This window comes from Tamandua tetradactyla, chromosome 1 (assembly GCF_023851605.1).
Source record: "Tamandua tetradactyla isolate mTamTet1 chromosome 1, mTamTet1.pri, whole genome shotgun sequence".
In the NCBI taxonomy this organism is placed as follows: Eukaryota; Metazoa; Chordata; class Mammalia; order Pilosa; family Myrmecophagidae; genus Tamandua; species Tamandua tetradactyla.
Window position 1 is genome coordinate 28,908,323 of NC_135327.1, and position 26,684 is coordinate 28,935,006.

The 26,684-nt window shown below is 39.6% G+C and overlaps 2 protein-coding genes across 6 annotated transcripts in view; both read right to left on the minus strand.

Annotated features, from left to right (window-relative positions):
* RTF2 (replication termination factor 2) overlaps positions 1-19,321 on the minus strand; it is a 50,084-nt gene extending 30,763 nt beyond the window's left edge. For 2 of the 4 annotated variants that reach the window (XM_077113408.1, XM_077113380.1), the window contains exons 1-5: positions 19,137-19,321; positions 11,427-11,521; positions 10,664-10,757; positions 8,869-9,008; positions 5,545-5,623 (exon numbers count right to left, since the gene is read on the minus strand). In XM_077113408.1, the coding sequence (XP_076969523.1) occupies positions 5,545-5,623; positions 8,869-9,008; positions 10,664-10,757; positions 11,427-11,521; positions 19,137-19,205 (477 nt within the window). In that variant the 5' untranslated portion in view covers positions 19,206-19,321. Of the gene's footprint in view, positions 1-5,544; positions 5,624-8,868; positions 9,009-10,663; positions 10,758-11,426; positions 11,522-13,349; positions 13,426-17,581; positions 17,847-19,136 lie in introns of those variants that run through there. The other 2 variants (XM_077113391.1, XM_077113401.1) reach the window with 2 other exon arrangements.
* A 3,511-nt stretch (positions 19,322-22,832) lies between these two features.
* CASS4 (Cas scaffold protein family member 4) overlaps positions 22,833-26,684 on the minus strand; it is a 41,340-nt gene continuing 37,488 nt past the window's right edge. For both annotated transcript variants that reach the window (XM_077113357.1, XM_077113365.1), the window contains one exon: positions 22,833-26,125. In XM_077113357.1, the coding sequence (XP_076969472.1) occupies positions 25,718-26,125 (408 nt within the window). In that variant the 3' untranslated portion in view covers positions 22,833-25,717. The remainder of the gene's footprint in view (positions 26,126-26,684) is intronic.

Here is a 26,684-nt window from a genome sequence, read left to right on the forward strand (position 1 = left end):
GGCGCTGGGCTTTGGACCCAAGCTATCCGGCTCCAGGTGCATGCCTTTCTCTAACATTTCACCTTTCAAACAAAGATGTATGAGCTGAGACACACAGCTGCCCCCAAGGGGCAACACCATACTGGAATAAGCCACCTGAACAGACGTCAGTAACAGTTGATTAATGAAATTAATAGAAGTAACTGAGAGGCATGGTGGAATGGAAGCAGCAAGAGGCTTGGGGAGTACAAGCTGGGTTTCAGTGGATCATTAGGGGGAAGTGGCAGAAAGGGAGGCTGAAAGACAGGCAGCTGCTGTGACTGCAACAGACCAGGTTGACCAAGATTGGCCACGATAAACCAGCACCATCTGTCAGTGTCTGAACCAAGAGTAAGGAGGAAAACATCCTCAATTTAATCTAACTGATGCCTACTTCACCCTGAATCAGACTCTCACTGTAAAGGAAAAGAACAAAATTAAATCACATGTAAAAGATTCCAGAAATGTATCACCAAGGAATGTATCTTAAAGGTGATATATAAATAAGGATTTTAAGTTCATGTTTTCTAGGAAGAGAACCCTCTTACTAACATAGTGTATTACTCATTTTTTCTACTAAATTTTTCTTACATGGAAAAGTTTAAGGCTTCCTGTGCTATATACTGATATTCCCTGAGCCTCAAGAGTCACAGAGACCATCAAGATGGCAGAAAGCTAAAATGAAAGGTCAGAGCCTGAAAATCCAAACCAGCTGCTAAGCAGACCACTTTGAAGACACTCCCTTCCCTAACTTAACTTTCCCCTTCCCATGCCACCTCTCTCCAAGTAAAGAACTAAAAACAAAATCAGTATCTTGTATACATTTGTTGTTGCTACTTTTGACTTTAAAACACCCCCATACACCATTTATTTATCTATGAAGTGTAAATAAAGGAAGGCAGAAGGCTCGCAAGTTAAATGCCACCGATCACACCTCTGATACAGATTACCAGGGCTTCTCAAACCTTACTGTGCACACAAATCATCTGGAATATTGTTAAAAGTGTAGATCCTGATTTAGCAGGTCTGGGTTGGGGCCTGGGATTCTGCATTTCTTAAATAAACAAAACAAAACAAACCTCCCAGGTGATGCCAACACCGCAGGTCTGGGATCCTACTTTGAGTCGTGAGTACAACATCATTTATTTGCAACCTGTAATTACTCCAATGTGTTTCTTCTTATTACAAGAAGTAAAGAATACAACAGGGAATACAGATAATTTTTTTGGCTAGAGAACTGTTTATATTGAAAACAAAAAAAAAAACCCTAGCAACTACATACATCTGTTTGGATCCTGTTTACTAAAATCAAGCATTTACACCATGTATTTGAGAATGCAGAACCCGAGATATTTCAAACCCTCTAGTCTCCTCTAGTGAACAGAAAACCAAATGTAGGTAGAACTACAAGCTGAAGGGTAGAGAAAACGCACACCGAGTATCACTGAGGATCTTGACGTTGTCCCTATGGCACTTCTTTCTCTCAATTTCAGACATTACATAAAAAATAAAATAGTATTTGATTTTAATTTGACATTGTGGATTTCTCTCACTTTCAATCATGTTTTCATGGAGAAACCACCAATGGTGATGGACTGCAGTTCCTGACACTGGACCATCACTGCCCCTTTTGGCAGTGTTTGGCATAAATAGCTTGTATCCTGGGCACCCAGCTAGACTACATTTCTCAGGCTTCCTCGCAGTTAGGTGTGGCCTTGTGACCAAAGTGATGTGTGCCACTTCCAGGTTGGCCCACAAAGACCTTATAAGATAGAGCCTCTCCTCTTTGCCCCATCAGCCAATTCGATAGGGAGGACTCCAAACACCAGAGGAATCAGAGCTATAAGATGAGAGGAGCCTGGGTCCCTGAATTATCCTTGCAAGAAAGCTGCTCAACGAGCCCCTTAAATTTTGGGACTGCTTGTTATAGCAGTTAGCCAACCCTGACAGATATAGTTTGTATGATTAAATCTGAGAAACTTTAAATCAGAACTAGGGGTTTGATTCCTGATAACAGTATACTGATTTGCCATTTATGTCCTCATGTTAAAGTGTTATTGTTTAAAATTTTGGATCTAGAAGGAAGCTGTTAGATAAGTGACTTTAGGATCAGATTTTAAAGTGATCTTCCCAAGGCCAAGACTGGTGAGCTCCAGCTCTCACCAGCAGCTGTGTGTATGAACGAGTGATACCCATCCTAGAGTGCTACTCACTGTGCCGGCTCTGTGATTTTCTAAGGTCACAGTATTCAACCTAGTTCTGCAAAGGCAATTTCTGTATATATTATATAGGTGGGAAGCTCTCGTTAACTTGCTCTTCTGGCAAAAAAGTTATTTTTAAGAAATTTTTTTCGTGGAGGTAGTCCTGAATCACAGCCAGTAACCCAGTTTAGCTGGAAGGGTTCACAACAACCACTGCAGTCATCCGTAGGTGACAGGAAGTTGCCAGCATTTCTTTCTACTACCTGGTCTCTGCCTTCCCTTGTGCAACTCTGACTGTAGTTCTGTTCCCCTTTTCTCCTGACTTGTTCCTTTTCCTTGAAGTGCTCTAGGTACAGATTTTACAAGTTTGCTAGCTTTCAGTTACGTTTTCCAAGCACCAACAAAATGATCTCAGAGTTACTTGCAACGTTGAATTCCCATACAATAAGATCTACTTCTCAGTTAAGCTCTCTGAAGACAGCAGTGTTTTGCTATTCACTCAACATGTTTTAGGTCAGTCAATGCAAAGGAGAACCACACACCAACCCAAGACACGGTTACCGTTGTGGTTAGAAAGACAACATGTCTGACCACTTCAGATTGACTGGTGAGGTCCCCAAATCGGGCTGTCCACTAGAATTTTTCTGAGAATTTTTAAACATCAGAATTTCATGGGACTCTACTCCAGCCTAGAAGATTTTGATTTAGTGGGTCTCTGACAGAGACTGGGGATGTGAGAAGTTACTGCAGTGAATAAGAATGCAGCCAGTTTGGGAGTCACAGACTTAGGTCATTTGGCCTCTGTGATACATACCAGCTTAATTTTCTGCCTTCTTATATTCTTTCAAGTAGACTCCTGGGTATACTTATAAATGGGTTTAACCCTTCAACAATATCTGACAGACTACTTGTTACAACATGCACACATTTATACAGGGAGTTTGCGAATTCCCCTTCTCACCTGAGGGAATCCCATGGCAGCTGAGGCCCCTGTCCTTCAGGATGCTTCTCACGTAGGTTCCTTTATTCCTACCTGCTGTCATTATTCATGCTTTTGTTCAGTCTTTTCTCTCTCTGTCTATCCTGCAGAGGTCTACATATTTATATCCCAAAGCACCTTCCTGATACATTCCCAGCTGTACCTACTTGTTGGTCGGGCATTCGAGGTTTCCATGGTCCAGTCCGACTTCCGCCTTTGGTTCCTCTCTCTGCTCCTACACCCCCACTTCATAGTCTGTCTCCATTTTCATGCTATTTCCAAAAGGTCAATTTTTTTTCAAAAGGTAGGCAGAGGGTGGGCCATGGTGACTCAGCAGGCAAAGTTCTCATCTGCCATGCCGGAGACCATTCCCTGTGCCTGCCCATGTAAAAGAAAAAAAAAGGTACGCAGAAAAGTGGCAACACAGTTTCTGGATATTCTCAAATCCCCACACAAAAAGAGAGAACAACTAGACAACGAAGACAAAAACCTATGGGCTACATTTACAATTAAACTAGGTGAAAATGCATCTGTGCTGGTTTGAAAGGAAGTATGCACCCCTAGAAAATCCATGTTTTAATCAAAATCCCATTTCATAAAGGTAGAATAATCCCTGTTCAATATTGTATGTTTGAAACTGTAATCAGATCATCTCCCTGGATGATGTGATTTAGTCAAGAGTGGTTGTTAAACTGGATTAGGTGATGACATCTCTCCACCCGTTTGGGTGAGTCTTGATTGGTTTACTGGAGTCCTATAAAAGAGGAAACATTTGGGAGAACGGGAGATTCAGAAAGAACAGCACCACAAAGCAGAGAGTCCATGAGCCAGTGACTTTTGGAGATGAAGAAGGGAAACACCTCCCGGGGAGCTTCATGAAACCAGAAGCCAGGAGAGAAAGCTAGCAGATGATGCTGTATTTGCCATGCGCCCTTCCAGATGAGAGAGAAACTCTGACTGTGTTTGCCATGTGCATTCTCACTTAAGAAGGAAACCATGAACTTCATTGGCCTTCTTGAACCAAGGTATCTTTCCCTGGATGCCTTAGATTGGACATTTCTATAGACTTGTTTTAAATGGGACATTTTCTCGGCCTTAGAACTGTAAACTAGCAACTCATTAAATTCCCCCTTTTAAAAGCCATTCTGTTTCTGGTAAATTGCATTCCAGCAGCTAGCAAACCAGAACAGCATCTTTATGAACCCCAAACACAGGAGTGAATAAACCACCTACAGCTACAAGATCCATGTCATTACTGCTGTCCAGCGACTGGAGAGATCACAGGGAAGAATGGGTACCTGACAGCCATGGAAACTCCCAAAAGAGCCAAGCATATTCAGAAGAATGCAGAGGATCACCTAGAGAACAGTACCTAAAACTGGAAGGGGTCTTGCCCAATCTAATCTAGGGGGAGGGAACCCCAGAAGCCCCCTCATGCCCACCTCCAGTCATTTCCCCTGGCCCCAGGGTAACCACTGACTTCTTCACCACCCATTAGCTGCTGCCTACCTCTGAACTTATATATCTAGAGTCATCCAGTGTGTCTTCCTCCACTTCTGACTTTTTACAGAAGGAGAACCAAGACAGTGAGGCCTAATGAAATCCAAGCAGAGTTTCCAAAGATGAAAATACAATCAGGAGGTGGTCTGTATCTGCGATATTAATGTAACTGCCTGGGTTGACATGGGCCAGCAGAACACCAAAGCTCAAATGTTCTGGGCGTCAACAGCAACACTGTTAAAACAATTACTGGTATATCCTACATGGGAGCTGAAAAGACTCTTTGACATCAAGTTTTTTCCACTTGTATAAGCATTTACTGAGCATTTTTACTGCTGTATGTGCTGGAGATAATAAGCCCTGGAGATAAAGAGATGAGCAAGCCTTGCTCCCCACCCTCAAAAACTCACAACCCAGTGGGAAAACAGACACACAAATACACAATTACATTATGATGACATAAGTGAGATAACAAGGTGCTCTGGGAATAAGGAAAGAGGCAGCAAGGATTCACAGAGGAAGTAATAACTCTGAAACTAAAATTCATGGTGGTGGTGGTGGGGGTGGGGAACAGGAACCCTCCAGGCTGGCAGATCAAGGTGGATGGACAAAGGCACAGAGAGATGGGTAGGAAGGCAAGGGTCATGTCACAAGAGGCAGGGTGAGGCAGGTCATTTCAGTCACAACAAGCCACAGAAGGGTTTTAAGCAGAGAAGCAACCTGTTAGGTCTGTGTTTCAGAAGAACTGAAGGAAGGTTAAATGACAAGTGGAGAGAAAGACTCTAAACCACCTGACTTTCCAGAACGACTATTGAGAAGGCACAAATCATATAATAAAGAACTCACTGTGTGACAGACTTCTGCTTTTATCTCTTTCAAGGCTCGTTCAGAAAACACACAACCACAGGACCGCAGGAAGCAAAACCTGGAGAAATAATTTAAGGTGGAGAATGACTTTAAAAATAATTTAAAAATTGTTATCCCCCTTATCAATTAACATGTGTTCAGTTTACACAAAGGCTAAGAATTATAAAGTTAAAAATGATTACATTTGATTCTATTAAACCAAATAAGTATGTCTGAAATGTCTAAAAACTCTGAAACAAAAAATTGAAAGACAGAATAGGAATTCAAATATTTAAAAAAACATTTAAAATAAATATGAGATTCAAGACTTATTTTACGAATATTCAAAAGAGACTTAGCAATAACAGACAACATAACAGAAAAACGGGCAAAGGACATTGGCATACAATTCATAGAAGAAATATAAATGTCAAAGTATTTAAAAAGATGCTTAGACTCGATCACTAATTATAGAAATACATTTCAAAAAAACAACATATGATTTTTACCTATCAAGCAATAATTAAAGAGACTGAAGTTACCCAGTTAGAAACTAGGCATACCCACTGGTGGGTGGCTACGATGTAGTACAACCTTTCAGGAGGATGATTTGGCAATATCAGTAAAGTACCACTTTTAAGAATTTCTCCTATAGAAATGTGCCCACAGGTGCACACATGCATAAATATATATATTTATAACAATGTGCAGTATTGGACTGTCTGTAACAAGGAAAAGAAAGAACAATCTAAATGCTTGCCTAAATAGGGGAATAAAGAAATCATGAATATCCATACACCTACTAAAAAGAATATGGTAAATCTGTATGTAAGGCCATGAAAACATGTTCAAAATTAGACTGAGAAGTAGGAAAAAAACAGATTATAAAATGTGTATGTGATCCCGTGGCAGCTTGGGAAGAACAGATATTTATTTGTATGCCTATATGCACAGGTGCAGGGATGTGGGCATGTGGTGTGTGTGGGGAGAGGGGTGAATTAAACACCAAACAATTATAAAACTATCAATGGTGGCTTAGGATTGGGAAAAAGGGACAGCAAGAACTTTCACATCTTACTTTATAATGTTTCCTTAAAATGCCTCAACAAAAACTGGCTCTAACTTCTCAGGGACTATTGTGGATATAAAATGGCCTGACAAACTCAATTTAGTATTTTACCAAATTCATTCAATTCTACCTGAGACCAAAAAATCCTATTTCATATGGATGCTTACTAATCATTAGTAAATTAGGAAACTTTCTTTTTTAAACAAAGACCCAATGCATTTATTACATTAGCAATTTGTTTCTATTTTTCTGTATATTTAAATAATTATTATAGATGCTACTAAATATATAAAAGACCATGGTCAGTTTTTCTAATCCTAAGGCTCTATAAATAGCAGGAGGACAAAGCCAAAACATCAAACTCAGTTAATTGTGAAGAAAAAAAAAAGGAGAAGAAATAAACCAGCAAAATGAAAGGGAAAAAATTAGAGGAAGCCACAATCAGAGCAACAGGCTATAGGTAACCCCTTCTCAAGACCCCATAGTTTCTGGTGCCTGCCCAAGAAAAAAAAAAAAAAGAACCCATAGTTGAGTTTGTTTCTACTAAGTTCCTTTTCTGGGGTGAACCACGATTTTCCTAAAATGAAGTTGGAAATCAGATACAAAAGGTCACATATTGTATGACTGCATTCATATAACATATCAAGAGGTAAATCCATAGAGACAGAGCAGAGTGGTTGTTGCCAGAAGCTGAGGGAAGAGGGGAATGGAGAGTGAATGCTTAATGGGTGCAGGGTCTTTCTCTTGGGGTGATGAATGTGTCTTAAAACTAGATGGAGGTATGGTTGCAAAACACTGTGAATGTACTAAATGCCATTGAATTGTATGCTTTAAAATGGTTAATTTTATGTTCTCCGAATTTCATGTCGGTAAAAAGAAAAAATATATATATTTATTGAAGTGAAATTCACATGGTATTTTATATACACACACACACACACACACACACAAAGAAAAAAAAGAATTTGGACAAGGCCAGGTAACATGAGGTCTGGTTTCCCAGGATACATCCTGCTTGACTCAAATGGTGAAGTTTAAAAGAAAGCCAACAGTTTAAATTTGGATAACTTGAAGAAGAGTACATCTTTAAAAGCGAAATGTACTTGGTCTTAAATCTTACCTCTCTCCAAACCCATAAAGCCACAGGTTACTTCATGTCAGAGCACAGTGGTCAGTGCCTCTGGCACAGTCTGCAACACACAGTAGTGCTCAGCAGGGAGAAGAGGCCATACTGATCTTTCAATGAATGAAAGATGGCAGAATGCTCAAGATGAAATATGGCTGTCCATAGCTCAATCAAAGCTTTTACTTTTCCACCTTGCTTAACAACTGTACTTACTTTTTTTTTTTTGACACGGGCAGGCACTAGGAACCGAACCTATGTCTCTAGCATGGCAGGCTGAGCCTGCTGAGCCACACAGTGGCTTGCCCTGCACTTAATTCAAGTGCATTGAACTTTTGAACTCAAAAGTTCACTGTAATGTGCACTATAGTTTACCATTTGCAAAATACCATTATACAAAATAAACCGTTTAACACACATACACACACACTCCCACACATTTTACAAGTTGTCACTTCATGGAGATGCTGTCTCCCACTCCTTTCCTGAACGACAATAGCAAAAAATGCTATCATTCAGTATGTAATGTGTTAGAAAATTCCAGAGGATGGTTTGGACTGCCAGCTATTAAAGATATTCCCAAATGCTGGGAAAAGGGTTAAAGCTTTTTCTTTGTGAGAGATATCCTATAAAAAAAGGCACCTACTAATTCATTTAAAACTATATTTTTTAAAGGAGAAAATATACTGTTGACTTATATTTGCTATATAAATCTTAATGGTGAGATTTCTGGTGCTCCAGCCACAGAATTTGTTAAATACTAATTCAGAGCAAGTTATTCCAGTAGGGCCATGAATACATTGCTCAACCATATCTTCTATAATACTGTTTTCTACTACAAGACTTTTGAGCAATTATAAAAAATGAGATTTGTCTGGTGGGAGATATTTGCCCTTTGTTTTTTTTCCATAGGAAAACATAATCAAACAACCAAACTCATACCTCCTAAGTGTACTTACAAGTTTTAAAATCTCATTTTACTTTACATTTCTGTTCTTAAGAACAGCAGACCAGGAAAATAATAACTTGAGTGGGCTTGGAAGTCAAACTACAGATGGACCGTGAGGAATAAAACAACACCAGTGTATTTTCACCAGACTCCCACATCATCTGTCCTGCACCCTCTACTGACCTGTGCCGGCCATTCATCTCCAAGCCCACAACGGGGCAAATGAAACGTGCCCGCTGGAGGTCATCATGCTTGTCCCCTTTTGTGTTTCCTTTATCCCCTTCCCAGGCAGGATTATCAGAAAGCTTTAGCTCTGTGACATTCTGCAAAAAACCATCAATATTGTAATACTTCATATGATAAACGGGTCATCCTTTGCCTTGGTAACCATAACCACTGAGTCAATAGAGAAATTGTTACTCTAGTGTGTTTCCACCCAAACCTCTTCTTTCTAGTTACTTTCCTTCAGTCATTAATTAGTGTGGATATAAAATTAAACCACAAATTGTGAAAGAAACTAAGATTTTTAAAATCTTTGACTAGCAAATAAATTAGGTAATTTCTATTTTACAAACACTTTGCTATTTCAGAGAACGCAATGTCTGACATTAAAAACTACCCCACTAAGAAACTCTGCATTAGCTCCATCAATAAAGGAATGCTTTCTTTTCCTGCTGATGAACTCTCATTAAGGCTGTTCCATATTACTGACCATCTACCTTTATATACTAGTTGACCAGACTGTAAAATCTGTGATGCCAAGGCCTACTGAGGCCAAGGCAGAATATTAGCCAGAAAATAATGATAATATTTCAAAATACACTTGTTCAGGTTTTCAAGAATTCAGTTTTACAAGGAACTGATTTAACAGCCCAAAGTTAGCATTTGAGGCATTTCTTCCTATTTAACCAGACCCATTTTTATTCCAACACTCTGGAGAGTAGCTGAGGGTCTTGAAAGGAAATTAATGGATTTATGGTCATCTTCCTGGTTGACAGCTGGAATGGATCCTTTTGTCTTTACTGCTGTGATTTCTTGGAGGGTTTCTTTTTTTTTTGCGTTAAAAGCTCACCAACCCAAAATTGAATATTGTGTGTGTGTATTTTGTTAAGTATAGAACTGTATGAATTAATTTCAATATTTAGGATTTTGAGGTGAGATAATGCATGCTACCCTAGAGTTTCCAGGAATGAATTCCCTTCCCAAGATAAAAGAAGACTAAAATCAGCATGATTATTTCTATAGCACTATCATTTCAGAATTAATTTGGCCAAAATAAACACATCCTGTTTCCTGGAAATCTGCCCCCAAATTAAAATTTTTTTTTTAAACTGATATAATAAAGAAGGGGAGAGAGGAGTGGAAGGGAAGGGCAGAGGACAGAGACGGGGGAAAATACCCCCAACCCCCGACTGGGTGTCAGGCTGTGGGTTCTGGCTCAGATACCTCACTGACTAGCCATGTGACCATCTGACTAGCCATGTGACCTAAGGTGAGTTATTTACAATGAACTTTCCCAGCTTGAAATGAAGTGTTTGGACCAGACTGATAGTTCTCAAATTCTCTACTACATTTCTGATTTTTTTTCCCACTGACCAGACTCAAAAGATTTTATCTGCTTAACAAACTTCACTGACTAAAACACTTGTTTGTCCACTTTTCAGATAGAACTTTGAATACCTATCAGAACTTCTACTCAGCAGGATGCAACCATCTCATTTAATAGTGATCTACCCCTGCAATTGTCTAATTCTATGACCTTCCAAATCAAAAAGTCAAGAAGCTGATGTTTAAGAAATAAAATAACATCTCCTAATATTAGAATATTAAAATTTCCAAGCACTCTCAACTATCTTGAGATTTAAGTGAACTCATCCATGATCATACTTTTATTAGGTGGCTGGATGAGACTGGAATCCTAGATTTCTCAGGTTAGTCTATGATGGTTCACTGAGACCCTTGGAATCATCAGTCTTACCTTAATGCTTTTAATGTGAGATGCTGCCTTCCCAAGAGCTTTCTCGGAAGATTTGTCCAATAGAAACTCAATGACAGCATCTTTGTTGTAAAGTCTGCAACGATAAGCACTTAACATAATGACAACAATCAATCTTCAAATAACCAAACCAAAAGAGGATGGATTAACTGACTGAAGCAAAAATGAGCACAATCCAGAAGTTATCTGATATTTTTATTTGATAACAAATAAAATATTTGATAACAAAAATTACTAAAAAGTATATTCAGTTCAGAGCACATAAAGAAAGAAACTATCAAGGGTTGCAAACTGGCAATTTGAACGCTGGATGTAACCTAAACAAGGGTTGTAAAAATTGGGAAATTTAATGTAAAAGTATATATTTTTAACTTTTCTTGAAAAATATAAGATCTAGAGCCATGATGCTCACATTCTTGAACGAGCAACAAGTAACCCTTTAACAGGACCCGTACCATCAGTTTCCCCAGTCTCCCCATTCCGCACTATAAGTGACAAGACTTCCTCATGCACTAATGTTTATGCGTTAGCTCCTACTGGCATCTAACTTTTCAGCCTGTAGATTAAATAAACCACACTGATTAGGTGAGTACAGAGTATGTTCAGAGACAGGGAACAATAGCCTATGCATCACAAATTTATGTGGCTTAATTCATACTGGATGAATCAACAACTGCATATATACATTAAAATTCCCTTCAAAATCACTTACTAGACTCTTCCCGAATAACTAAAGGAACCATACCTGCCAAGTTCACAGGCCACTATTGGTCGCCTTAATATTTCTTGACTTAGAGTACAATAATTCCACTGGGCCACTAATTCAGCATCTTTGTCAACCTAAGAAAAGAAAAAAAAATCCATCCTGTTACCTTCCACTTCTGAAAAACACATGGTCAATAGTTCCATATATAAAGGTTTATTCAGTAATACTACACTGTGATGATTTTTGTTTAAGTGACACATGAAACTGGGATTTCTAAGTCACAAATAATCAATACCATGTCAAAGACCCATTTGAAACATGAGAAGTACAAAAAAAAGTTTCTATTAAATCATTAAAGTATTTACATAACTTATAAACCTATTATCAATTGTACCTCAGCAGTAAATTAGGGAGGTCATACAAGAAAAAAAATTAGTATTGATTAATTTCTAACAATGGAAAAGGCTGCAAAGTTGTAGCAGAATTTAAAGTGCAAGATATGAGATTAGCCTTTTTTTTTTTTAAGTCCTGCACAAGACTACAATATTCATTATAAAGCCACCATTTTAGCAGAAACTGTTTTCTTCAAACTGTTCATAGGGGACATATCAAACCCTTACCCATACTATGCAAATCCGTACATAAGATGTTCAATAGCACTCAAATGACATTTTCACCTAGGATATTTCATGCCACTCTGTTTTTCTAAATTAACTTTTAAAATTTTTAATAAAAAATGTAACAACAAATGCAAATATTCTTAACTTCTGATCATTTAATTCTACATATATAATCAGTAATTCGCAATATCATCACATAGTTGCATATTCATCATCATGATCATTTCTTAGAACATTTGCATCAATTCAGAAAAAAGAAAAAGACAGAAAAAAATTTATACATACCATACCCCTTACCCTCCCTTTCACTGATCAATCAATTTATTGAAAATAAATTTCAATCTAAATTTATTTTAACATTTGTTCCCCCTATTATTTATTTTTGTTCCATATGTTTTACTCATCTGTTGGTAATGTAGATAAAAGGAGCATTAGACACAAGGTTTTCACAATCACACAGTCACACTGTGAAAGCTATATCATTATACAATCATCTTCAAGAAACGTGGTTACTGGAACACAGCTCTACACCCTCAGGCAGTTCCCTCCAGCCTCTTCATTACATCTTGACTAACAAGGTGATATCTATTTAAAGCTTAAGAGTAATCTCCAGGGTAATCTCTAGACTCTGTTTGGAATCTTTAAATCACTGACACTTTATTTTGTCTCATTTCGCTCTTCCCCCTTTTGGTTGAGAAGGTTTTCTCAATCCCTTGATGCTGAGTCTCAGCTCATTCTAGGGGTTTTCTCAATCCCTTGATGCTGAGTCTCAGCTCATTCTAGGATTTCTGTCCCACGTTGCCAGGAAGGTCCACACCCCTGGGAGTCATGTTCCATGTAGACAAGGGGAGGGCAGTGAGTTTGCTTGTTGTGTTGGCTGGAGAGAGGGAGGCCATATCTGAGCAATAAAAGACGTTCTCTTGGGGGTGACTCTTAGGCCTAATTTTATGTAGGCTTGACCTATCCTTTGTGGGGTTAAGTTTCATATGAACACACCCCAAGATTGGGGGCTCAGCCTACAGCTTTGGTTGTCCCCACTGCTTCTGAGAATATCAAGAATTCAACTTGGGGAAGTTGAATTTTCCCTCTTTCTCACCATTCCCTGAATGGAACTTAGTAATATTCACTGTTCAAATTACTCCGGGATTTACTGGGGCATTACTCTGGACAAACCAACAAAACCTCATGCCCTACTGAAGGTTCCATGTACTTATGGTGTTCAATTAAGCTGTCTACATAAGTTATATTAGGAAATGAACTAGTCAAAATATAAATTTTGTACCAAATAAACAGTTTTTGCTCTAGTCTCACACATAAGTTAAAATTTTAAAATATTAATTACCATCTATTTTCAGCACCCTGCAGTAATGACATTCCTTTGTTCTTCCTCATTTCATGCCACTCTTTAAACATCAAACCTGAATAATATACGGGATAGAAAATTTGGGAGAAAACAAGTAGAGAAGAGAAAAAAATAAGGATATTATCCCCTAAATTTAGTTTTTGTAACAACTGCGTATGTGTTTGCCATGCGCCAGGTGACTGATGTGACTACGTTAAACAACTGATGTGACTTAACATTTTAATTCTCACACAAAATTCATGAGTATCTTTACCTTTGTAGATGAGGAAATCAAGTCACTAAGAGACACACATTGAGTAAATGAAAGAGCTGGCTTTGGAGAACACACTTTGAATCACTACTCTCTTTTGTTAAAAACAAAAACCCCAAACCAAAACAAAAAACAAACAATGACATTGCAACTGTTATTCTATTCATTCTCCAGATCCAAGAGCCACATATTAGGTAGCTTAAATGGCCTTTGTTAAAAATTACTTTAAAAGAGGGTTGGGGGGAGAGTCCAGAGAAAGGGCTGCAACTAGTGAAACAGATTCAAAAAGCTACATCTGTCAAGTCTAGGATTCACTTTGCAGACACCCCCCCCCCCCCCTTTTATACAGGGTCCTTTACTTATCCAACAACACCTGGGAGATTTGGGGATAGGGAGAAGTGATAAACTACTTCTTACCCAGAGATTTAAAAATTGGTTCCCTGAAAAAACTTTCAAAAAACTTTTTAAATTTACTGATGTATCCTCAGGGCCTAGAATAGTGTACATGGTAAACAATAAAGATTTCGTGAATGACTGTGGATATTAGTAATCCATCCTGCATGACCATTTCCAGTTGTTTCAGATCACCCTTTACTCCTCCCAACCTCCTTCTACTACCTGCTTCCTGCCAAGCCCTTCCTTAAGCTCCTTCCCCTCAGGCCTAGGCAAGGATAACAACACTGAGTTGACTGTGGGAAGATCACAGAGTAGGAAGGTCCAGGAATCAGTCCCTCCACCAAAACAACAGTTAAACTGGCAGGAACTGTCTGAATCAACTATTTTGAAACCAGAGTCTATGGAACAATGTAAAATGTCAAGGAAAAAACTGGTAAATTGCCAAATATCAAGTGCATTTCATCCTCTGTGCAGCAGCCACATTCCCTGTTCCCCAACTGCATGGCAGATAGCATACTGGTGCCAAGGGTAGGCTGTAACGACCTAGTCCTCCAAAATTCAAGGGTATATTTGATTCCTGGTCACTCCTTCAGCTATTTCAGAGCTCTGGGGGCTGGCTTGAGAACAGCCACTGGTCCAACCCCCTCAGGCAAAAGCAGCAGAGAAGTCTTAAACAAGCAATACATATTTTTTCCCCCTCATTTCTCTTTCTGTCCCGTTTGGGAGCAAAAATAGTTTGGAAAAGTCACAGACTGAGGGTCCAGCCCTCAACAGTGACAAAAAACAACTAGTATCCCAGGGTATGTTGAGCAGATAATCAAAAAGTATTGGCAAAGTCCCTTCAGGGATGGGAGAAAAAATTTGGAACCATTAAACTTTACCACCAGGGAAAACCTTGATATTGTCTCAAACATTAGGGACTCCCAAGACAATAGGCCAAGCCCTTGATCTTGAAGCTTGCTCTCGTGAAGCTTATTTATGTAACTGAGAAGCTAAGCCTAAGAGTTATTTCCAGAGGAGCTCTTTTGTTGCTCAGATGTAGCTTCTCTCTCTGTAAGATGAACTCTGCAAGTAAAATCATTATCCTCCCCACTACGGGGGACATGACATCCAGCGTGAAAGTCTCCCTGGCAACGTGGGATATGACTCCCAGCCTGCTCCTGGCACCATGGGATGTCTTCCAGAGCAAAGGATGGAAAAGAATGGTAACAAAATAAGGTATCAGTGGCTGAGAGAGTTCAAAAAGAGTTGAGAGACTATTCTGGAGACTACTCTTATACAAGTTTCAGCTAGATATTGCCATTTACATGGTTTGCTAACTCCCAACCAAAACCATTCCTGCCAACCCTAAAGAACACCGAGGGGTCTGTCCGAGATCCTACAAAGGCTCCACACACTATGATTTTTTCTAGTAACTTATAATGTCCAGATGGGTTCCTAGGCCAGATAAGTCCCAAAACCCAGAGGGGCCAGCCTCTCCAAGAAAACCAACTAGTTCCATCCCCCTACCCTATATTATCGCGAACTCTTTCCAACATGAAAAACTTAGAATGGGCATAGTCTAAATATCCCTAAAGATTGGGAGAAAGATAAAAGGAGAAGGTGGAGTTATAACAGAGAAGATGGGATTTAACAAACGAGTATGAATGACTGCTGAAACATTATATTGATATTTCAGTCTCCAGTGTCTTGGAGCAACTGGAAGAAAAAACTAAAATTTAAGAGTGTAAACCATATCAAACTCTGAAACCTGTTCTATAACTAATTGTTGCAGTGTGCTTTGAAATGTATTGCTGTTTTGTACATACGCTATTTTTCACAATATAAATAAATAGCAATCCTGGAGGAGTGGGAGAACTAGATTATCAGAGTTATAAAAACAATCCTCAGAATATCCAGTTTTCAACAAGACATTATAAAACACACAAAGAAACAGGAAAGCATGGCCTTTTCATCAGAAAAAAAGAATCTGCCAGAAAGCATCCCTGAGGAAGCTCATACATTAGAACTATTAGTCAAAGACTTTAAATCAATCATCTTAAATATGTTCAATGAGCTGAATGAATCCATACACAAAGAACTAAAAGGAAATTAGGAAAACGTTGTCTGAACAAAATTAAAAGATGGAATCAAATGGAAAATTTGGAGCTGTAAAGCATAGTAATTGAAATGAAAAACACATTAGACAGATTCAACAGCAGATCTGAATAGGCAGAAAAAAGGATCAGCAAACTTGAAAACAAGATAATTGAAAAATAATAAGGAAAAATGAACAGAGTCCAAGGGACCTGTGGGACACCATCAAATGTACAATGTATGTATCACTGGAGCCCTAGTAGGCCAAGAGAGAGAGACAGGAATAGAAAAAGTATTTGAAGAAATAATGGCCAAAATCTTCCCCAATCTGATGAAAGATGAATATACATATCCAGGAATCTCAAAAAAAAAAAAAAAAAACACCAACAGGATAGATTGTAAGAGATCTAGACCAAGATACATTATAGCCAAATTGTCAAGATCCAAAGATAAAGAGAGATTTTGAAAGCAGCAAGACAGAAGCAACCTATCACATACAAGGGATCCTTAAGATTAATAGTGGATTCCTCATCAGAATCCACAGAGACCAGAAGACAGTGGGATGACATAAAGGAATGCCATGATTCCTGATGTTAAAGGAAAAAACATCAATCAATAAATCTATACCCAGCAAATGTACTAAAAATAATCATGGTGAGGAATACATGACTATGTGATGATATTGTGAGCCACTGATTGTACATCAGGTATGGATTGTATATATGTGAAGATCTGTCAATAAAAACATTAAAAAAAAAAATCCACATCCAGCAAAATTATCTTTCAAAAATGAAGAAGAGTTGAAGAAAAAGTGTTCCATACAAGATGGGACTGGAGCCAGGCTCTCAGCTCAAAGGCAAAAGACATTGGAGGAATTATCTTTAAAGCCCTAAGGAAAAATGAGTGTCAACTCAGGATTATAACCAGCTAAACTTATGTTTAAGAGGACAAAAATAGGACATTTTCAGAGCTACAAAGATTAAAACATTTATACACAACAGACTAAGAGAATACAAATGTTATGTCCTTCAGCTGGTAAATGGATTAAAAATGTGGTCTATACATACAATGGAATATTATTCAGTCATAAAAAAGAAGTAATGTGCTTAAACATACTATAACATGGATGAACCTTGAAGACATCATATTGAGTGAAATAAGCCAGACACAGAAGGACAAATATTGTATGATTTCTCATATGAAATATGTAAAATAAGCAAATTCATAGAGACAGAAAGCAGAATAGTGATTACCAGGGGTGGGGTTGGAAAGAATGGGGAATTACTGTTAAATGAGTATGAGTTTTGGTTTGGGATGATGAAAATAGTTTGGAAATAGACAGTGGTATAAGTTGCACATATTGTCCAAGTACTTATTGTAAAAAAAAAAAATTATTCACTTAAAATAGTTAAAATGATTTTTATGTTATGTATATTTTACCACAATTAAAAATAAATAAATTACAAATTAAAAAAAACGAGTTGAATACCTTTTGGCAAAAGCTGCCATCAGTGCCACCTCTCCAGCATTAGCCTAAACACATGAAGGTCCGATTAGAGGGCATACTCCCTCTACCCTCTTGGGGTATTCCTTCATTCTTGCAATCAATACATATTTACTAGGTGTCTATTATGTGCCAGAAACATAGTACAGATGTAAGACATACTAGGTCCTTGTCTATTAAGGAAATAATACTCTGAGCTGAAAGAAAAAGGCTTATGTAGCTGGGAAAGAATGAAAGAGCTGAAGAGGATTCCTGTAGCTGATGAGGTTAGAAAGAGAGGCAACAGTCTGATCACACAATGGCCTTGAGTTCACATAAGGACAGAGCTCAGAGGTGAAAGGGAGGGTTGGGGAAGACTTCCCTGAGGAAACCAAATCAGTATATACAAACTGTTCTTCATTTTTGGAAGACAATTTTGCTGGACATAAAATTTTTAAAAATATTTTTGACACATCTTCACACACATACAATCCATATATGGTGTACAATCAGTGGCTCACAATATCATCACATAGTTGTGTATTCATCACAATGATTATTTTTAGAACATTTGCTGGGTATAGATTTCTTGACTGATGTTTTTTCCTTTAAGGACTTTATGTCATTCCACATATGAATGTGAAAGGAAGTCACTGGGGCATTCCGAATACAGTAGTGACATATGTGATTTATAGTTTAAAAACATTTCTCTGGCGGTTGAATCTAGAATATATGGATTACCCATGTGTGCCAGGGACGATGCTGGGTGTTTTACATTATTATTGCAAAATAATTACAAGGGCTAACTTTGGAATTCCAAGCTTAGGAAATCTACCAGTGGTCTACCATTGATCATGTTATTTAACTTTCTTGGACTCAACTTCCCGGTCAGTGACATGGGAATCGGTATCCATAATTTGCTCTATTTCTGCTGAGAATTGGGGATCGTCTACTCATTCATTTATTCAAAAACTTCACTGTGTCAGGAACAGTGCTAGTTGTGGAGGAAAGGGGCTGCAGCTTCTGTCATCAGGAGTTTTATCGTCTACCGGGGAGACAAACTAATTAACCACGAATGCAGACTGCAGGGTGGTAAGACAGTTCACATAAGGACGGAGCTCATAGGTGAAAGGGAAGGTTGGGGAAGACTTCCCTGAGGAAACCAAGTCAGTGTATACAAAACTCAACAAACAGTAGCTATTTGTATCATTGTTACTAACCACAGATTGGGTTCAACTCCTGGTTCCTCCACTTACTAAGTTTGCAACTTTTCCCTCTTGATCTTCAATTTCCATGTCCGAAAAACGGGAATAATGACAGTATATACCTACCCCACGGCACTGTTGAGGATTAAATAAGACATCTTATGTTAAGCGTCTTGCAGGGTGAATGGTAACTGGAAGCACCCAATAAACATCTGTTATTGTTAATACTGAGTTCCCCGAATGGCATAAACGAGCGTATCTGCGTCGGGAACCCCGCTGGCTACCCTTTCCTATCTTCCTTCCCTCTCAGGGGGCGCCCGCACTCCCCATCAACCTCCGTTCCCCACTGGACCCACCTTCTCAACCTTCTTGGGCCCCTTCACCAGTTCGTGCCTCTTGGGGATTGTTCCCCCGTCGCAACCCATACCAAACCAGGAGGCAGGGCCAGCAGCAAGCCCCAAGAAGAGCTTCTCCGCAGTCCGGGCCGACAGCAGCAGTCATTTCCGGCGCGCAGCAGTGACGCAACACGCCCGTCGCGACTCGGCGGGGCGGGGCCGTTGCCAAGTTCCGGTTGCCATGGAGAGTGTTGTTAGGAGCTGGGTGTGTCCCCGCGGCGTGGGTGCCGGGGTGCTGGGAGGCGTCATCTTGCGCTAGGTAGGGTGGGAAGCTTGTAGCCACCCCCAGGCCGCGGCCCGTCCCTTCCTCTTTCTGTCGCATAATCACGATCGCTCGCTCACGCAATGGGAGGGCGGCGAGGGCGTGGGTGACTAAGGCGCACGCGCCGCTCTTTGCCTGGCCCCACCCCCACCCCAACTTTGTCGGCCTTTTACATTCTGAGACGGTGAGCGTCTTGAGGAAAAGGGCCACGTTTTATTGAGATAATGAATAGTTTATATTAATGGCATTGATTTTCCATTTAACATATTTACAAAGAAAACGCATCTTTATCGAGCGCCAACTGTGAACCAAGCATTCACAACAAATCCTATCAAGTGATGGTGAAGGTGCAAGCCCTGGAACTTTTTAATACTGCCATAAAATGACTTTTCCCCATTTAAGAAGCAGATAAAATTAACAGCCAATCTACTTGTACTTATAAAAGTTACCCTGATACCTCCATGCTCTTTCCAAGAGCCAGGCTGTTATATCTGCAGTCAGAACACAAATCCCTTGAAAACCCTTGCTGCAATCATGATGGCCTGCTCTCCTGCTCTTGACCATCTATCTCTCTATTTGGTCCATTACTTATTACAAATATGAGAGGAAAGCCTATTCTCTAGTTTTCAATATGGCAGACTTTCATGATTGGGTGTTAACTTAATTTTTGACCTAAGTAAAACAAAAATAGTACGAACATTATCCACTCAGAAAGAGCCATGCCCCCAAGAAAATATGGGGATGTGAAAACTTCATAGGCTATAAACTTGGAGCATCTGCTACTGAAATTAATGTGAATGAAAAGAAAAGAAACCCTCAGAGGCTCTCATTGGCTGATGATTTGTTTTTATGCAGTCACAAGAATTATAAGAACCATGAGGGTAGAAACTGTTTTATTAACTGATGTACGCTCAGTGTCTAGAAGAGTCTTTGGCAAACTAAAATACATTTCTTTAATAAACCAAACAAAATTAGGGAGGGGCAACAACCCCAGTTTTAGAAAACCGCAAAACTGGTAAATATTGTTAGTATTCCATTTTACAGGTGTTGAAACAGAAAGGTTAGTTAGTGTTTTAGTGTCCCAAGTGCTAAAACAAATACCGTACAATGGGTTGGCTTAACAATAGGAATTTTTTGGCTGGTGGTTTTCAGAGGCTAGAAGGGCTTGCTTCCTACCCAGGTCAGTGTCGTTTGGCAGGCAAGCAATCTTTGGGGTTCTTTGTCTTTTCTGCCAATGCACATGGAGGTATCTTCTCCATTCTCTTCTGGGTTTCATTGACTTCCCGCTTCTTGCTGTTCCCTGTGGCTTCTCTCTCAGGGAACAGCAAGTAATAAGATTAGTAATAATAAGATTAGTAAGTAATAAGATTAAAACTCATCCTGATCCAGTTGGGTTTCACCTTTACCGAAGTAACCTCATCATAAGGCCTTATGTGAATGCATACCTGAAGGAATGAATTAAGGACATGCTTTTCTGGGGTACATAACTCCAAGCCACCACAACTTGTAAGTGAGAAAACTGGAAATGGGATCCAGGATTACTTCTCTCCAACAGCAAAATGCAGAAGGTCAGATGGAGAACAGCAAAACCCCAAAGATATCTTTAGACAGACTCTCAAACTAGTGCTTGCTCTTTTCTGGCTCCTCACCTAGGTAAATTGGCTCCTCACCTAGTTCCTTTACTAAAGATAATAACAACTGTTCTTTATGAAACCATGACTATGTGCTTACAGATTTACAAGCATCTGTCATTTTGTCCTCAAAATAATATTAGGAGGTAAGGGACATCTACTTCACAGATGAAAAACCTGAGAACCAGATACCCAAGGGCCGCCCAGCTAGTGAGTAGGAGATGAGGGACTTCCTCAGCTCAGGCCTATCTGAATCATATTCCTTAACCTCCCCCACCCTGAGAAATTGCTGATGAAACCCAGCGGCGCTAACTGTGCTGCCTTTAAAGCTAAAGCAACTGTTTTTTTCCCTCTTCCTTCTTGATTTCCTCTTTTAGAATGTCCATCTCTAAGCTACTCTGTGCTTCAGGCTATACACAGCTAAGACTTTCGTGTGCTTTATTATCATTATCAATGGCAGGTGTCATTATTGTCTGCTACATCTTTCCACTGCTTTTGTTGAAGGAACTAGGAAAACATATTCCCTTACAAGAATTCTCAGGGATGACTTTGCCCCACTCAAGCTGTGGATTTAAGGGGCAAGGGTATGAAATCATGAAAAAGAAAACAGTCACCCTCTAGTAAACCAGTACTTCGTAACTTTTCTGAAGTCACTGGACCTGTTTGAGAGTTTGATGAAAATTATGGCCTTCCCCCCAGCCCCATCCCCCCCCCCCAAATGCTAGTTAGCACATATGAAAATCTGCATGGGGTTTGGGAGTTCACAGCCTCCTGAAGCCCAAACTAAGAACTTTACATACCTTCAAAGGCAATCTATGGCCACTAGAATGGTTCTCGAATATTTCAGACTTCTAAACTGAGGAATAATTTCCTATGAGCTAGGTCCATAGCAGAAGTTTAAAACTCTGGAAAAGGCTGACATTCAAAGTAACTCATTTTAAGAAGATGGATAAAAAAAAAAAACAGCTATATGACGTATTTTAAAAATACATAATTTAAGATCATATTTTGGAGGACGTGCCAAAGAGGATTAAAATAAAATGGAGAAGTTGAGGCAATTGCTGAGATAATTATGACACAAATTGCTATTAATTTGCAGTTTTAGGGAAATAGTCCTACAAAAAATTCCAGGAATATACACAAACTAACCCTGGAAACCCCTCCCAGCTCATAATGATCACTTTTGCTTTCCCTCACTCAGGCCCAGCCACATCGGCCTCTCCCCCCATCTTCCTCCACCATGCCAGTGACCAGTGCCTTACTCTCCTCACCCTTGAACTGGTTCTGATTCCATATCTCTCTCAGCTGGAGAAAAAGCCCCTGAGCAGAGCCTTTGTCCTGCTCCCCTAGAGTTCAACAGAGGCCTGGCAAATAGGAGGTGCTCAATAAAGATGGATTAAATGAATGAATGAAAGGAAAAGGGACATCCTCTATAAGTGCAGACGCAAAGGGGGCAACTTTTGTAGACATGTCCATGCTCACACAAGGACAACAGCAATTTTTAAAAAGGTGTTTTGTAAAAAAACACCGCCCCCCCCCCAATCAGACACATGACTCCTCGGGGCTTGTGATACTGATCACATCACCACTTCCATCCTCCCAATAAAATTCAACTTAATTGAGGTCCAGTTGCTACCACCACCTTCACCACATGCCACCCACTATCACCACATGCCACCCACCATTTCCTCTTACTTCCTGGGAGGAAACGGTACAGAACTCCAGGTATTAAACAACAAAAAAAGTTAGCAATAATTTGCCAAAAGTGAAAAAAAATGTGATTTTATTCTATAATACAAAAATTTTCAGAAATAATTATCCTATTGAACGCATCAGTGGAAACTGTCCCTCTAAACCTCCCTCTTTCAAAAAAGGAAGGAAATACATTTAGCTAAGAACAGCAGTTTCATGATTTTAAACCCAATAGTTTTGTACTTTGTGAACAAAGATTCTTAGTTTGAACTCATATTTTAAATATAAATGCATAAATATAGTGTTCTGAAACCAGAGAGCCTGTCCATTTCCTATGAGCAAGTATGGTACTTAGGGAGGGCTAAACGTGTTAAAATATCTAAAGAATTAGAACAATGAATGGCATGTAGTTATCACTTAATGAATAGTTGCTATTAATATTATTATTGTGTAAAAACAATTTTGCCCACAGGAGTAAAAATTGATTGTCTGCCTCCCTGCAACAATTTCTCCTTCTTTCAACAATATTCTAGGGGATCCTGTGGGGAGACAGTTCTTCGTGGGTCTCTGCCTATCTTCTGAATAGAGGCAAAGTTTTGCTATGGATTATCTTGTCAAAGATGTTTGCAGCAAACAGCCTTGGAAGATAGAAATAGTGTCTCTTCTGCCAGAACAGAAGTACAGGTTTGTTTGCTGTCCAGTATCACAAAGATAATGTCTCCCTCCAAGGTAAAGGTTGGGCAGTTTGCCTGAAGACCATTATAAAGATTAGAGTTTCCTAACTTGGGGTCCCTTGGCTGTGACACAAACCCATGTGTTTACAATATCCACCTACATCCACCTCTGGGAATTGGGGGACATGGGAACTGATGTGAAGATGAAGTTGAAACTGCTTGCCATACGATGAAGAATACAGTCCTTGTCTCTGACCCCAGAATCTCCTGTCTTCTGCCAGTACCCATGAAACTGGCATGCTAACTTGTTGGTTTGCAACTGGGTAAAATCCCACAGTTCGTGAAAGAGCCATCCCTTTGCCTTTCTCAGGATATATGGAATGTGTGTGTGTGCGTGTGCAGGGGTGAATTCCAGCTTTATGCCAACCTGAACCTCACAGGACCCTGCTCATCGCAGGATTTTCAGAGGCAGGACCTGGTCCAAGCAGAGTAAGGTAAAAGCTAGTCCAAGCAGAGTAACAACTACGACAACAAAAAATGTGGGGCAGCCACATTGTAATCATAGCAGTTAGCCCAGAAAAAATGGGACCTAGAAGCTGGGTCTCAATGATACTGTTGCAGCCCCTGTAACCAGTCAGGCTTGAATCCAGCCTACTCCTGGATTATTCTGATATAGCTTAAGTCAGTAAGTTTCCAAGAAGTTCTAACTGACACAGACCAGGGCTGTTCACTTATGTGGTCTTCTAGGATCTCTCTGTGCAACTGTAGAGAGCTGAGCCTCACGAAGATGTGATTCTTCTTTTAGGACCCTGAGACCAACTCAGTAGAAATAATCAGCTTTCCTGTTGTCAGTATTTTGAAAGTGTCTACCAAGTGCACAGTAGCAGATAGGAGTTGGATTTGGTACCATTTGGGGTGACTTCCAGCTTGGAGATGCTGTTCCCAGGCTGGCAAAGGTCTTTATATGGCTGACATGAGCATAGAAGACAGTGACCTTCACTTCGAGTAAAGGGATGGTGTAACCACAGCAACTGGAGCTAAAGATCTAGCTGTAAGGAGAGGAAGAGAAGGTGGTTTGACTTGAGGGCAGCTCTGCACCACTTCCAGATATGTGCCCAGCAATAGGTATCCTGTCCACACCACACCTTCTTCACTGCACCACCATAGGCAGCCTGCTTTTCCTGTGCTAGTCTTGCACATAAGAATCTGGCCGTTGCTGCATCTCTCTGCAGGTCTCGTGGGAAAGCATTCAAAAGACAAAAGTAAATATTGGAGGCTTGAGTTTAGTACCAGAACATGAGTGAAATGGGTCAAAGACTTTTCCAAAGAAAGGAATGCTGCAAATAATGTTTAAATACCTGATCACATTAAAATAATATTATAAATTATTACAGAGGATTTGATGCTGTTGAAAGGTATAAACCTTTTTTGATTGAGCACACAGAATTTATCAACCCAGACTCTACAATGACAAAATAAATTGAGTACACTGAATTTATCAACCCAGACTCTATAAGGTACAAAATAAATTAATAGGGAATCAAAAAGAACATGCTATGTTGTAAATAGAACATGAATTTTTAACTAGGTTAAGATGGAATAGCAAAAAATATATGTATTCTTTGGTATAAGACATAGGTAAACTTTTTTGTATCAATTTCACAGAAATAATTCAATCCAAAAAGAAAAACTCATTCTATTTCCTAATGGATACAAGAGAAATTAATCACCTAAAAATAAGCCATCCTTCGCTTAATCTACTTTATTTTCTCCTTTGCATTTATTATCACTTGACATTCTTCAGAGTTCCTTGCCTGTCTCCCCCACTAGCCTGTAAATTCCCTGTCAACAGGGCCTCTGTTTGATTCACTGCTATATCTTCAACATCTAAAAATTGATGGTGCTCAATAAATAAGTGTTGAATGAATGAATTCAAAACACACACATTTAACCAATATAAAAAGTGATTTTGGCAAAATCACTCCATGCCGGGACAGTGTCTGAGCTAAGTGCTAAACTTAGCAAGGTCCTTAAAACCTGACTTTCTTCTCTGAACCCCTATGGGGTACATCAATGTCCTGGGGTGCTTAGCCACGTGGGGTACATCAATGTCCTGGGGTGCTCAGCCACTTGGTAAGGCCGACTTTGGACACTGTGGCTGTTTCAGTGTTGGCGTACCCCACCCCACGCTGCCTTTTCCCAGAGTACAGAGTGACACAGGTTGAGGGTGCGAAGCTGAGGCTAAGAGGTGAAAAGGTAAAGGAGTACAGAAGGATGACTTCATTACAACGTCCCTCTGAATTGCTGCGCGTGTTGCTCCAGCTTCTCTGCCTCGGCCTGGAGGTGCCTCAAGGCTTCAGGGCTCGGGTACTTGAGCACCGCGTTCTTGGTAGCCAGTGCCAGGTTCTTGAGCAGGCTGCAGAGGTGGCTGCTGCTGCGCAGGATCTCGTTGCGCACGTCCCTCTCCTGGGTCTCTTTGCACAGCACGTCCACCAGCTTCTGCCCGACCATGATGACCAGTTTGCTCTGCCTGATGATGGTCTCGGGGGGCTGGTTGATGCCGAGGCTGCCATGGAATACACTGATGGCTTTGAAGAGCGCCCCAAAGTAAAGCCGGCTGTGCTCAGAAAGGTGGATTTTCATCTCGGGATTCTGCTGACTCAAGAGTTGGGGTGTAAGAGAGTTAGGATTCTAGAGATGGGGAAGAAAAAAATATAAAAGAAATAAAATCAGTTGACAGACTGTGGTTGTCTGTTTCGCTGTTTTTGCTCAGTTTGCAAAACCTTTTATATGAAAACGTACAGTTTTGTTTGTGAAGCCCAATACTGCACCATTTGTCTAACACCTTAACATTTTCAAAGCACGTTATATACATATATATTATCTTATTCAATCTTTTCAACGAACCTTAGGAAAACCATTCTAAGAGCCACATTGACAATGACTAAATTTATCATTTTCAAATACCCAAGCAAACTTGAAAGTTGAGATTTTAAAAATTTATTCAAGGAACGGATTTTAAAAGTCATTTGTAATTCCAGTATCAGAGGTAAACCCCAAACCCCAAAATTTCCAGAACAAATCCAATATCCTCATCTATCTGCATTGATATTGCCATATTTACCTTACTTACTAATAAGGTTTCATCTAGACTATTGCTTTCAGGAATTTATTTTCTGGAATATGGAACCAATGTCTTCCAAAAGCTTATACGCCATTGAAAGATTCTCAACATCTACTTTTTTTGTTT